Source organism: Salmo salar, chromosome 07, assembly GCF_965601325.2.
Source record: "Salmo salar chromosome 07, fSalSal1, whole genome shotgun sequence".
NCBI lineage: Eukaryota > Metazoa > Chordata > Actinopteri > Salmoniformes > Salmonidae > Salmo > Salmo salar.
The window spans coordinates 75,427,561-75,439,833 of record NC_138297.1 but is presented as its reverse complement, the minus strand read 5'-3'; the positions used below and the strand labels follow the sequence as shown (position 1 = coordinate 75,439,833).

At 51.0% G+C, this 12,273-nt stretch overlaps 1 protein-coding gene across 2 annotated transcripts in view; it reads left to right on the top strand.

The window, feature by feature from the left end:
• LOC106595395 (uncharacterized protein KIAA0930 homolog) overlaps nucleotides 1-12,273 on the top strand; it is a 78,427-nt gene that overhangs the window by 16,217 nt on the left and 49,937 nt on the right. For both annotated transcript variants that reach the window (XM_082978092.1, XM_082978093.1), the window contains exon 2: nucleotides 7,806-7,957. In XM_082978092.1, coding sequence (XP_082834218.1) covers nucleotides 7,806-7,957 — 152 coding nt within the window. The remainder of the gene's footprint in view (nucleotides 1-7,805; nucleotides 7,958-12,273) is intronic.

The following is a 12,273-nucleotide window of genomic DNA, read 5'->3' as shown; positions in this document are numbered from 1 at the left end:
GTGGTGGATTACAGGGATTACAGGAGAGGGCCTACCAGGCTGGTGGTATATTACAGGAGAGGGCCTACCAGGCTGGTGGTGGATTACAGGGATTACAGGAGAGGGCCTACCAGGCTGGTGGTGGATTACAGCGATTACAGGAGAGGGCCTAGCAGGCTGGTGGTGGATTACAGGGATTACAGGAGAGGGCCTACCAGGCTGGTGGTGGATTACAGGAGAGGGCCTACCAGGCTGGTGGTGGATTACAGGAGAGGGCCTACCAGGCTGGTGGTGGATTACAGGAGAGGGCCTACCAGGCTGGTGGTGGATTACAGGGATTACAGGAGAGGGCCTACCAGGCTGGTGGTGGATTACAGGGATTACAGGAGAGGGCCTACCAGGCTGGTGGTGGATTACAGGGATTACAGGAGAGGGCCTACCAGACTGGTGGTGGATTACAGGGATTACAGGAGAGGGCCTACCAGTCTGGTGGTGGATTACAGGAGAGGGCCTACCAGGCTGGTGGTGGATTACAGGGATTACAGGAGAGGGCCTACCAGGCTGGTGGTGGATTACAGGGATTACAGGAGAGGGCCTAGCAGGCTGGTGGTGGATTACAGGGATTACAGGAGAGGGCCTACCAGGCTGGTGGTGGATTACAGGGATTACAGGAGAGGGCCTACCAGGCTGGTGGTGGATTACAGGAGAGGGCCTACCAGGCTGGTGGTGGATTACAGGAGAGGGCCTACCAGGCTGGTGGTGGATTACAGGGATTACAGGAGAGGGCCTACCAGGCTGGTGGTATATTACAGGAGAGGGCCTACCAGGCTGGTGGTGGATTACAGGGATTACAGGAGAGGGCCTACCAGGCTGGTGGTGGATTACAGGAGAGGGCCTACCAGGCTGGTGGTGGATTACAGGAGAGGGCCTACCAGGCTGGTGGTGGATTACAGGGATTACAGGAGAGGGCCTACCAGTCTGGTGGTGGATTACAGGGATTACAGGAGAGGGCCTACCAGGCTGGTGGTGGATTACAGGAGAGGGCCTACCAGGCTGGTGGTGGATTACAGGAGAGCGCTGAGCACGCACCCTTGTGGGGTACCTGTGTTGATGGTCAGCGTAGCAGAGGTGTTGTTGTCAACCTTTGCCACTTGGGGTCGTCCCGTCAGGATCCAGTTGCACAGGGAGGGGTTCAGACCCAGGACCCTGAGCTTAACGGTGAGTCTGTGGATCTGTTAGGGCGGTATGTGAATTGAGGTGGGTTTAGGGTGTTGGGTAAAGTGGAAGTGGTGCTTCATCATGACAGAGTGAGTGCTATGGGGCGATTTAGTAATTTCATTTAGTTTCCCTTCGCATTCTTGGGTACAGGAACAATGGTGGACATCTTGAAGCAAGTGGGGACAACAGATTGGTATATGGAGAGATTGAATATGTCCGTGAACACTTCATCAGCCGGCTGGTTTGCACATGTTCTGAGAATGCAGCTTGGGATGCCGTCTGGGCCTGCAGCCTCGCGAGGGTTAACACGCTTAAATGACTTACTCACGTCAGCCATGGAGAACGAGAGCACACGGTCCTCGAGAGCGTTAGGGGCCCGCGTCAATGGCTCGATGTTGTATTCTTCGAAGCGGGCGAAGGTGTTTTAGCTTGTCTTGGAGCGAGATGTCAGTGTCTTCGACGTGATTGTCTGGAGTCCCTGCCACATACGTCTCGCGTCTGAGCAGTTGAATTGCAACGTCCTGGTCGCTAGGGGCAATGAGAGGGAGGTGCCTTCAGTACTGGTCGCTAGGGGCAATGAGAGGGAGGTGCCTTCAGTCCTGGTCGCTAGGGGCAATGAGAGGGAGGTGCCTTCAGTACTGGTCGCTAGGGGCAACGAGAGGGAGGTGCCTTCAGTCCTGGTCGCTAGGGGCAATGAGAGGGAGGTGCCTTCAGTCCTGGTCGCTAGGGGCAATGAGAGGGAGGTGCCTTCAGTCCTGGTCGCTAGGGGCAATGAGAGGGAGGTGCCTTCAGTCCTGGTCGCTAGGGGCAATGAGAGGGAGGTGCCTTCAGTCCTGGTCGCTAGGGGCAACGAGAGGGAGGTGCCTTCAGTCCTGGTCGCTAGGGGCAATGAGAGGGAGGTGCCTTCAGTCCTGGTCGCTAGGGGCAATGAGAGGGAGGTGCCTTCAGTCCTGGTCGCTAGGGGCAACGAGAGGGAGGTGCCTTCAGTCCTGGTCGCTAGGGGCAACGAGAGGGAGGTGCCTTCAGTCCTGGTCGCTAGGGGCAACGAGAGGGAGGTGCCTTCAGTCCTGGTCGCTAGGGGCAACGAGAGGGAGGTGCCTTCAGTCCTGGTCGCTTCCAATTGGTAGTTACAGTCTTGTCCCATCGCTGGAACTCCTGTACGGACTCAGGAGATGTGAAGGTCGAGAGCCGTGCGTCCTCTGAACGCGACCCTGCCAAGCCGCACTGTTTCTCTTCGACACATGCCGCACCAATGTGTCGGAGGAAACACCATCCAATGACTGTAGTCAGCTTGCAAGGTGCCCGGGCCGCCACAAGGAGTCGCTAGACCGCGATGGGACAAGGAAATCCTGGCCGGCCAAACCCTCCCCTTAACCCGGACGAAGCTGGGACAATTGTGCGCCGCCTCTTAGGTCTCCCGTTCACGGGCCGGTTGCTGACACAGCCTGGCAGGTTCGAACCCGGGGCTGTAGTGACGCCTCAAGCGCTGCGATGCCGTTTAATAAACCACTGCGACACTTTTGAGACCATGAGCTCTTGTTGCTCATGAGAGCAGTCAGGTGATGGGTGAGCCATGGTCACTGATGACTAGTGTGTGTGTGTGTGTGTGTGTGTGTGTGTGTGTGTGTGTGTGTGTGTGTGTGTGTGTGACTATTCTCAGTAGCCTGAGTCTCTGTCAGGTGGAAAAGTTGTTGTTGATGATGATGATGATGAGTAGGAGATTTCCTGGAAGCAGCGTCCACTTGGCTGGAGGGTTTCATATACAGCTGAAGTGTCTGTTTGCTCAGCCTCCGAGGGAAGATGTGACAGGCTGGCTGCGTTCTGTACTCTGGTGGGAAATTGTTTAGCAGCGCTGTCAGATTATGTTGTGTGTGTTTGTGTGTGTGTTGTGTTGTGTGTGTGTTGAGGCTCTCGAGTGACGCAGCGGGGTTTAAAGACGCTGCATCTCAGTGCTAGAGGGCGTCACTACAGACACCCTGGTTCGAATCCAGGCTGTATCACAAGCGGCCGTGATCGGGAGTCCCGTAGGAACGGCGAACAATTGGCCTGTGTCGTCCGGGGTTTTGTCCGGTGTAGGCCCGTCCATTGTAAATGTAATCATTTTGTTCTTTTAACTGACTTGCCGAGTTAAATAAAGGTTAAATAAAATTTTAAAAAAATACAAGGATCAGGAAATGTGGTGGTATTTCACTTCCCTGTCGTTCTGTCTGTAGAAACTAGACTCGTCTGAGAGGAACAAAGGCTTCACTTTCAGCATTTTATGGTTTCAGGAGGATTTTCTTTGGAGTAATGTACACGCATGTATAAATACAAGTTATTTAAACCAAATGCCCATCGTGACTTTTGACGTCACGTTGGAAGCAAAACAAAGTCGGACAAGCGCTTCAGTAGATTTAAGTTGCACTGAATTGAATCTCACTGTAATGAAATGGCATGGAGGGAATGTGTTTCTCATGAATGAGCAGTTAAACTGAACGGCCATTTTGTGTCAGAAGCTGCTTCCCTCCATTTAGAGAAGAACCCTGTCTGTCTCCGAAATGGTACCCTATTGCCTATATATAGTGCACCAGTGAAACTGTATGGAAATGGAAACTACTGACCCAATGGGCTCTGGTCAAAAGTAGTGCACAATATACAGAGCTTTCAGGAAGTGTTCACACTCCTTGACTTCTTCCACATTTTGTTGTGGAAGTGGGATTAAAATGGATTCTGTTGTCATTTTTTTGTCAACGATCTACACAAAATACGCTGTGAAAGTGCTTTACAAATTCTAACATTTGTAAAGCACTTATATCTTGATTAGATAATTAATTATTCAACGCTCTGAGTCAACACATGTTAGAATCACATTTGGCAGCGATTTACAGCTGTGAGTCTTTCTGGGTCAGTCTCTAAGAGCTGTGAGTCTTTCTGGGTAAGGCTCTAAGAGCTGTGAGTGTTTCTGGGTAAGGCTCTAAGAGCTGTGAATGTTTCTGGGTAAGGCTCTAAGAGCTGTGAGTGTTTCTGGGTAGGTCTCTAAGAGCCGTGAGTGTTTCTGGGTAGGTCTCTAAGAGCCGTGAGTCTTTCTGGGTAGGTCTCTAAGAGCTGTGAGTCTTTCTGGGTCGGTCTCTAAGAGCTGTGAGTCTTTCTGGGTAAGGCTCTAAGAGCTGTGAGTCTTTCTGGGTAAGGCTCTAAGAGCTGTGAGTCTTTCTGGGTAAGGCTCTAAGAGCTGTGAGTCTTTCTGGGTGAGGCTCTAAGAGCTTTCCACATCTGAATTGTGCAATATTTGCCCATTTAAAAAAATATATATATTTTCTAAATTCTTCAAATTCTGTCAAGATGGTTGTTGATCTTTGCTAGACAGCCATTTTCAGATCTTGTCATAGATTTCCAAGCAGATTTAAATGAAACCTGTAACTCAGCCACTCAGGAACATTCACTGTTGTCTTGGTAAGCAACTCCAGTGTAGATTTGGTCTTGTGTTTTAGGTTATTGTTCTGCTGAAAGGTGAATTCCTCTCCCAGTGTAGATTTGACCTTGTGTTTTAGGTTATTGTCCTGCTGAAAGGTGAATTCCTCTCCCAGTGTAGATTTGACCTTGTGTTTTAGGTTATTGTCCTGCTGAAAGGTGAATTCCTCTCCCAGTGTCTGGTGGAAAGCGGACTGAACCAGGTTTTCCTCAAGGATTTTGCCTGTGCTTAACTCCATTTTGTTTCTTTTTTATCCTGAAAAACTCCCCAGTCCTTAACGATCACAAGCACACCCATAACATGATGCAGCCACCACTATGCTTGAAAATATGGAGAGTGGTACTCAGTAATGTGTTGTGTTGGATTTGCCACAAACATAACACTTTGTATTCAGGACAAAAAGTTAATTGCATGGACACTTTTTTTTTGTTGCAGTTTTACTATCTTGTTGTAAACAGGATGCATGTTTTTAGAATATTTTTTTTTATTCTGTACAGACTTCCTTCTTTTCACTCTGTCATTTAGGTGAAATCCCCGAGTGGTTTCCTTCCTCTCCGGCAACTTAGTTAGGAAGGACGCCTGTATCTTTGTCGTGACTGGGTGTATTGATACACCATCCAAAGTGTAGTTAATAACTTCACCAGGCTCAAAGGGATATATTCAATGTCTGCTTTTAAAATCTTTTTTTACCCATCTACCAATAGGTGCCTTTCTTTGCAACGTAAAACCTTCCAAGTCTTTGTGGTTGAATCTGTGTTTGAAATTCACTCCTCGACTGAGGGACCTAACAGATAATTGTACGTGTGGGGGTACAGAGATGAGGTAGTCATTAAAAAAATAATGTTCAACACTATTATTGCACACAGAGTGAGTCCATGCAACTTATTATGTGACTTGTTCAGCACATTTTTTTTACTCCTGAACTTATTTAGGCTCGCCATAACACAAGGGGTTGAAAATATATTGACTCAATACATTTCAGCTTTTCATTATGAATTAATTTGTTAAAAAAATTCCACTTTGGTATCGTGGAGTATTTTGTGTGTGTGTGTGTGTGTGTGTGTGTGTGTGTGTGTTAGTGAGTGTAGATCAGTGACCAAATAAAATGTGATCCATTTTTAAATTCAGGCTGTAACACGACAACATGTGGAATAAGTCCAGGGGTATGAATACTTTCTGAAGGCTCTGTATGGGTGCCGTTTAGGATGGGAGAACATCATCACACCTCCATTCTATCTGCCTGAGGACAAAGCCAATAAGACTCTTAAGACATATTACAGTAGACTGTTTCTCTGTGAGTTTACTGTAAATCAGGAGTGACATATTACAGTAGACTGTTTCTCTGTGAGTTTACTGTAAATCAGGAGTGACATATTACAGTGGACTGTTTCTCTGTGAGTTTACTGTAAATCAGGAGTGACATATTACAGTAGACTGTTTCTCTGTGAGTTTACTGTAAATCAGGAGTGGCTTATTACAGTAGACTGTTTCTCTACGAGTTTACTGTAAATCAGGAGTGACATATTACAGTAGACTGTTTCTCTACGAGTTTACTGTAAATCAGGAGTGACATATTACAGTAGACTGTTTCTCTGAGTTTACTGTAAATCAGGAGTGGCATATTACAGTAGACTGTTTCTCTATGAGTTTACTGTAAATCAGGAGTGGCATATTACAGTAGACTGTTTCTCTACGAGTTTACTGTAAATCAGGAGTGACATATTACAGTAGACTGTTTCTCTATGAGTTTACTGTAAATCAGGAGTGGCATATTACAGTAGACTGTTTCTCTACGAGTTTACTGTAAATCAGGAGTGGCATATTACAGTAGACTGTTTCTCTACGAGTTTACTGTAAATCAGGAGTGACATATTACAGTAGACTGTTTCTCTGAGTTTACTGTAAATCAGGAGTGGCATATTACAGTAGACTGTTTCTCTATGAGTTTACTGTAAATCAGGAGTGGCATATTACAGTAGACTGTTTCTCTACGAGTTTACTGTAAATCAGGAGTGACATATTACAGTAGACTGTTTCTCTATGAGTTTACTGTAAATCAGGAGTGGCATATTACAGTAGACTGTTTCTCTACGAGTTTACTGTAAATCAGGAGTGGCATATTACAGTAGACTGTTTCTCTACGAGTTTACTGTAAATCAGGAGTGACATATTACAGTAGACTGTTTCTCTACGAGTTTACTGTAAATCAGGAGTGGCATATTACAGTAGACTGTTTCTCTGAGTTTACTGTAAATCAGGAGTGGCCCTGTGCCGTCCTCCTCTTGATCTGATAACTGTGATAGGACCTTTTCCAGGGTGTTTTAAGGATGACCTTTGACCTCTCTGTGTTTTCTTCCAGGGTGTTTTAAGGATGACCTTTGACCTCTCTGTTTCCTTCCAGGGTGTTTTAAGGTCTGACCTCTGACCTCTGTTTTCCTTCCAGGGTGTTTTAAGGACTGACCTCTGACCTCTGTTTCCTTCCAGGGTGTTTTAAGGACTGACCTCTGACCTCTGTTTTCCTTCCAGGGTGCTTTAAGGACTGACCTCTGACCTCTGTTTCCTTCCAGGGTGCTTTAAGGACTGACCTCTGACCTCTGACCTTTCTTCCAGGGTGCTTTAAGGACTGACCTCTGACCTCTGACCTTCCTTCCAGGGTGCTTTAAGGACTGACCTCTGACCTCTGACCTTTCTTCCAGGGTGCTTTAAGGACTGACCTCTGACCTCTGACCTTCCTTCCAGGGTGCTTTAAGGACTGACCTCTGACCTCTGACCTTTCTTCCAGGGTGCTTTAAGGACTGACCTCTGACCTCTGACCTTCCTTCCAGGGTGCTTTAAGGACTGACCTCTGACCTCTGACCTTTCTTCCAGGGTGCTTTAAGGACTGACCTCTGACCTCTGACCTTTCTTCCAGGGTGCTTTAAGGACTGACCTCTGACCTCTGACCTTCCTTCCAGGGTGCTTTAAGGTCTGACCTCTGACCTCTGACCTTTCTTCCAGGGTGCTTTAAGGACTGACCTCTGACCTCTGACCTTTCTTCCAGGGTGTTTTAAGGTCTGACCTCTGACCTCTGTTTCCTTCCAGGGTGCTTTAAGGACTGACCTCTGACCTTTCTTCCAGGGTGCTTTAAGGACTGACCTCTGACCTCTGACCTTTCTTCCAGGGTGCTTTAAGGACGACCGCATCGTGTTCTGGACATGGATGTTCTCCACGTACTTCATGGAGAAGCTGTCGCCGCGGGAACAGGACGACATGTTGTTTTACGTCCGCAGGAAGCTGTCATACGTCAGCCCCGACCAATCAGAGGGCAAGAAGGTGAGCGAGCGAGAGGAGTGAGTGTGAAAGAGAGAGTGAGACAGTGAATATAGAATGTTATAGTGTCCCCATATGGTTGGGAGTGTCCCTCCCCATATGGTTGGGAGTGTCCCTCCCCATATGGTTGGGAGTGTCCCTCCCCATATGGTTGGGAGTGTCCCTCCCCATACGGTTGGGAGTGTCCCTCCCCCCCATACGGTTGGGAGTGTCCCTCCCCCCCATACGGTTGGGAGTGTCCCTCCCCCCCATACGGTTGGGAGTGTCCCTCCCCCCCATACGGTTGGGAGTGTCCCTCCTCCCCATACGGTTGGGAGTGTCCCTCCTCCCCATACGGTTGGGAGTGTCAAACCTCCCCATACGGTTGGGAGTGTCAAACCTCCCCATACGGTTGGGAGTGTCCCTCCTCCCCATACGGTTGGGAGTGTCCCTCCTCCCCATACGGTTGGGAGTGTCCCTCCTCCCCATACGGTTGGGAGTGTCCCTCCTCCCCATACGGTTGGGAGTGTCCCTCCTCCCCATACGGTTGGGAGTGTCGTCCCCCTCCCCATACGGTTGGGAGTGTCGTCCCCCTCCCCATACGGTTGGGAGTGTCGTCCCCCTCCCCATACGGTTGGGAGTGTCCGTCCCCCTCCCCATACGGTTGGGAGTGTCCGTCCCCCTCCCCATACGGTTGGGAGTGTTTCTCCCCCCCCCCATACGGTTGGGAGTGCCCCCCCCCCCCCCCCCCCCATACGGTTGGGAGTGTCCCCCCCCCCATACGGTTGGGAGTGTCCCCCCCCCCCATACGGTTGGGAGTGTCCCTCCTCCCCATACGGTTGGGAGTGTCCCCCCCCCCTCCCCATACGGTTGGGAGTGTCCCCCCCCCCCAGTACGGTTGGGAGTGCCCCCCCCCCCTCCCCATACGGTTGGGAGTGTCCCCCCCCCCCATACGGTTGGGAGTGTCCCCCCCCCCCATACGGTTGGGAGTGTCCCCCCCCCCCATACGGTTGGGAGTGTCCCTCCTCCCCATACGGTTGGGAGTGTCCCCCCTCGCCCATACGGTTGGGAGTGCCCCCCCCCCCCCCATACGGTTGGGAGTGCCCCCCCCCCCCCCCCCCTCCCCATACGGTTGGGAGTGTCCCCCCCCCCCCCCCCCTCCCCATACGGTTGGGAGTGTCCCCCCTCGCCCATACGGTTGGGAGTGCCCCCCCCCCCCCCCCCCATACGGTTGGGAGTGCCCCCCCCTCCCCATACGGTTGGGAGTGTCCCCCCCCCATAGGGTTAATGTTCTTGTCTTTATCCTCTGAAGAAAGACACATTAAAAGATTCAAGATGGACTTGTTGTTCCTCTTTAGTGCATTTAACTATATAAAACCAACCCTCGGACTCGGGGAGGTTAAAACCAACCCTCGGACTCGGGAAGGTTGAAACCAACCCTCGGACTCGGGTAGGATAAAACCAACCCTCGGACTCGGGTAGGATAAAACCAACCCTCGGACTCGGGAAGGTTAAAACCAACCCTCGGGCTCGGGGAGGTTAAAACCAACCCTCGGACTCGGGGAAGGTTAAAACCAACCCTCGGACTCGGGGAGGTTAAAACCAACCCTCGGACTCGGGGAAGGTTGAAACCAACCCTCGGACTCGGGAAGGTTAAAACCAACCCTCGGGCTCGGGGAAGGTTAAAACCAACCCTCGGACTCGGGGAGGTTAAAACCAACCCTCGGGCTCGGGGAGGTTAAAACCAACCCTCGGACTCGGGGAAGGTTAAAACCAACCCTCGGACTCGGGGAAGGTTAAAACCAACCCTCGGACTCGGGAAGGTTGAAACCAACCCTGGGACTCGGGAAGGTTAAAACCAACCCTCGGACTCGGGAAGGTTAAAACCAACCCTCGGGCTCGGGGAGGTTGAAACCAACCCTCGGGCTCGGGGAGGTTGAAACCAACCCTCGGGCTCGGGGAGGTTGAAACCAACCCTCGGACTCGGAAGGTTGAAACCAACCCTCGGACTCGGAAGGTTGAAACCAACCCTCGGACTCGGAAGGTTGAAACCAACCCTCGGACTCGGGAAGGTTGAAACCAACCCTCGGACTCGGGAAGGTTGAAACCAACCCTCGGACTCGGGAAGGTTGAAACCAACCCTCGGACTCGGGAAGGTTGAAACCAACCCTCGGACTCGGGAAGGTTAAAACCAACCCTCGGACTCGGGAAGGTTAAAACCAACCCTCGGACTCGGGAAGGTTAAAACCAACCCTCGGACTCGGGAAGGTTAAAACCAACCCTCGGACTCGGGGAAGGATAAAACCAACCCTCGGACTCGGGGAAGGATAAAACCAACCCTCGGACTCGGGGAAGGTTAAAACCAACCCTCGGACTCGGGGAAGGTTAAAACCAACCCTCGGACTCGGGGAAGGTTAAAACCAACCCTCGGACTCGGGAAGGTTGAAACCAACCCTGGGACTCGGGAAGGTTAAAACCAACCCTCGGACTCGGGAAGGTTAAAACCAACCCTCGGACTCGGGAAGGTTAAAACCAACCCTCGGGCTCGGGGAGGTTGAAACCAACCCTCGGGCTCGGGGAGGTTGAAACCAACCCTCGGGCTCGGGGAGGTTGAAACCAACAATCGGACTCGGGAAGGTTGAAACCAACCCTCGGACTCGGGGAAGGTTGAAACCAACCCTCGGACTCGGGGAAGGTTGAAACCAACCCTCGGACTCGGAAGGTTGAAACCAACCCTCGGACTCGGAAGGTTGAAACCAACCCTCGGACTCGGAAGGTTGAAACCAACCCTCGGACTCGGGAAGGTTGAAACCAACCCTCGGACTCGGGAAGGTTGAAACCAACCCTCGGACTCGGGAAGGTTGAAACCAACCCTCGGACTCGGGAAGGTTGAAACCAACCCTCGGACTCGGGAAGGTTGAAACCAACCCTCGGACTCGGGAAGGTTGAAACCAACCCTCGGACTCGGGAAGGTTGAAACCAACCCTCGGACTCGGGAAGGTTGAAACCAACCCTCGGACTCGGGAAGGTTGAAACCAACCCTCGGACTCGGGAAGGTTGAAACCAACCCTCGGACTCGGGAAGGTTGAAACCAACCCTCGGACTCGGGAAGGTTGAAACCAACCCTCGGACTCGGGGAAGGTTGAAACCAACCCTCGGACTCGGGGAAGGATAAAACCAACCCTCGGACTCGGGGAAGGATAAAACCAACCCTCGGACTCGGGGAAGGATAAAACCAACCCTCGGACTCGGGAAGGTTAAAACCAACCCTCGGACTCGGGGAAGGTTAAAACCAACCCTCGGACTCGGGGAAGGTTAAAACCAACCCTCGGACTCGGGGAAGGTTAAAACCAACCCTCGGACTCGGGGAAGGATAAAACCAACCCTCGGACTCGGGGAAGGATAAAACCAACCCTCGGACTCGGGAAGGTTAAAACCAACCCTCGGACTCGGGGAAGGATAAAACCAACCCTCGGACTCGGGGAAGGTTAAAACCAACCCTCGGACTCGGGGAAGGTGGGAAAACTTTCCTTTTTATTCTGTGAGTTTTATTTGTCCTTATAAAGTCTGTCATGACTCTGGATATTTATTTAAAGAATGTCTTCGGTGGGTTAATCGGTATTACACAGAATAAGTATATAAACTTTGGGAGCCATGCCATTCTGAAGAGGTTTATTATCCCTGTTAGATTTATGGGAAGATGCAGATAGTGAAGGAAGTGTAGTTGGTATAGACCCTCCTCCTCCTCCTCCTCCTCCCATCACCTCTGTATTAACAGCCTGGGGAGAGATGGTGAAGGAGGTGTAGTTGGTATAGACCCTCCTCCTCCTCCCATCACCTCTGTATTAACAGCCTGGGGAGAGATGGTGAAGGAAGTGTAGTTGGTATAGACCCTCCTCCTCCTCCCATCACCTCTGTATTAACAGCCTGGGGAGAGATGGTGAAGGAAGTGTAGTTGGTATAGACCCTCCTCCTCCCATCACCTCTGTATTAACAGCCTGGGGAGAGATGGTGAAGGAGGTGTAGTTGGTATAGACCCTCCTCCTCCTCCCATCACCTCTGTATTAACAGCCTGGGGAGAGATAGTGAAGGAGGTGTAGTTGGTATAGACCCTCCTCCTCCTCCCATCACCTCTGTATTAACAGCCTGGGGAGAGATGGTGAAGGAGGTGTAGTTGGTATAGACCCTCCTCCTCCTCCCATCACCTCTGTATTAACAGCCTGGGGAGAGATGGTGAAGGAAGTGTAGTTGGTATAGACCCTCCTCCTCCCATCACCTCTGTATTAACAGCCTGGGGAGAGATAGTGAAGGAGGTGTAGTTGGTATAGACCCTCCTCCTC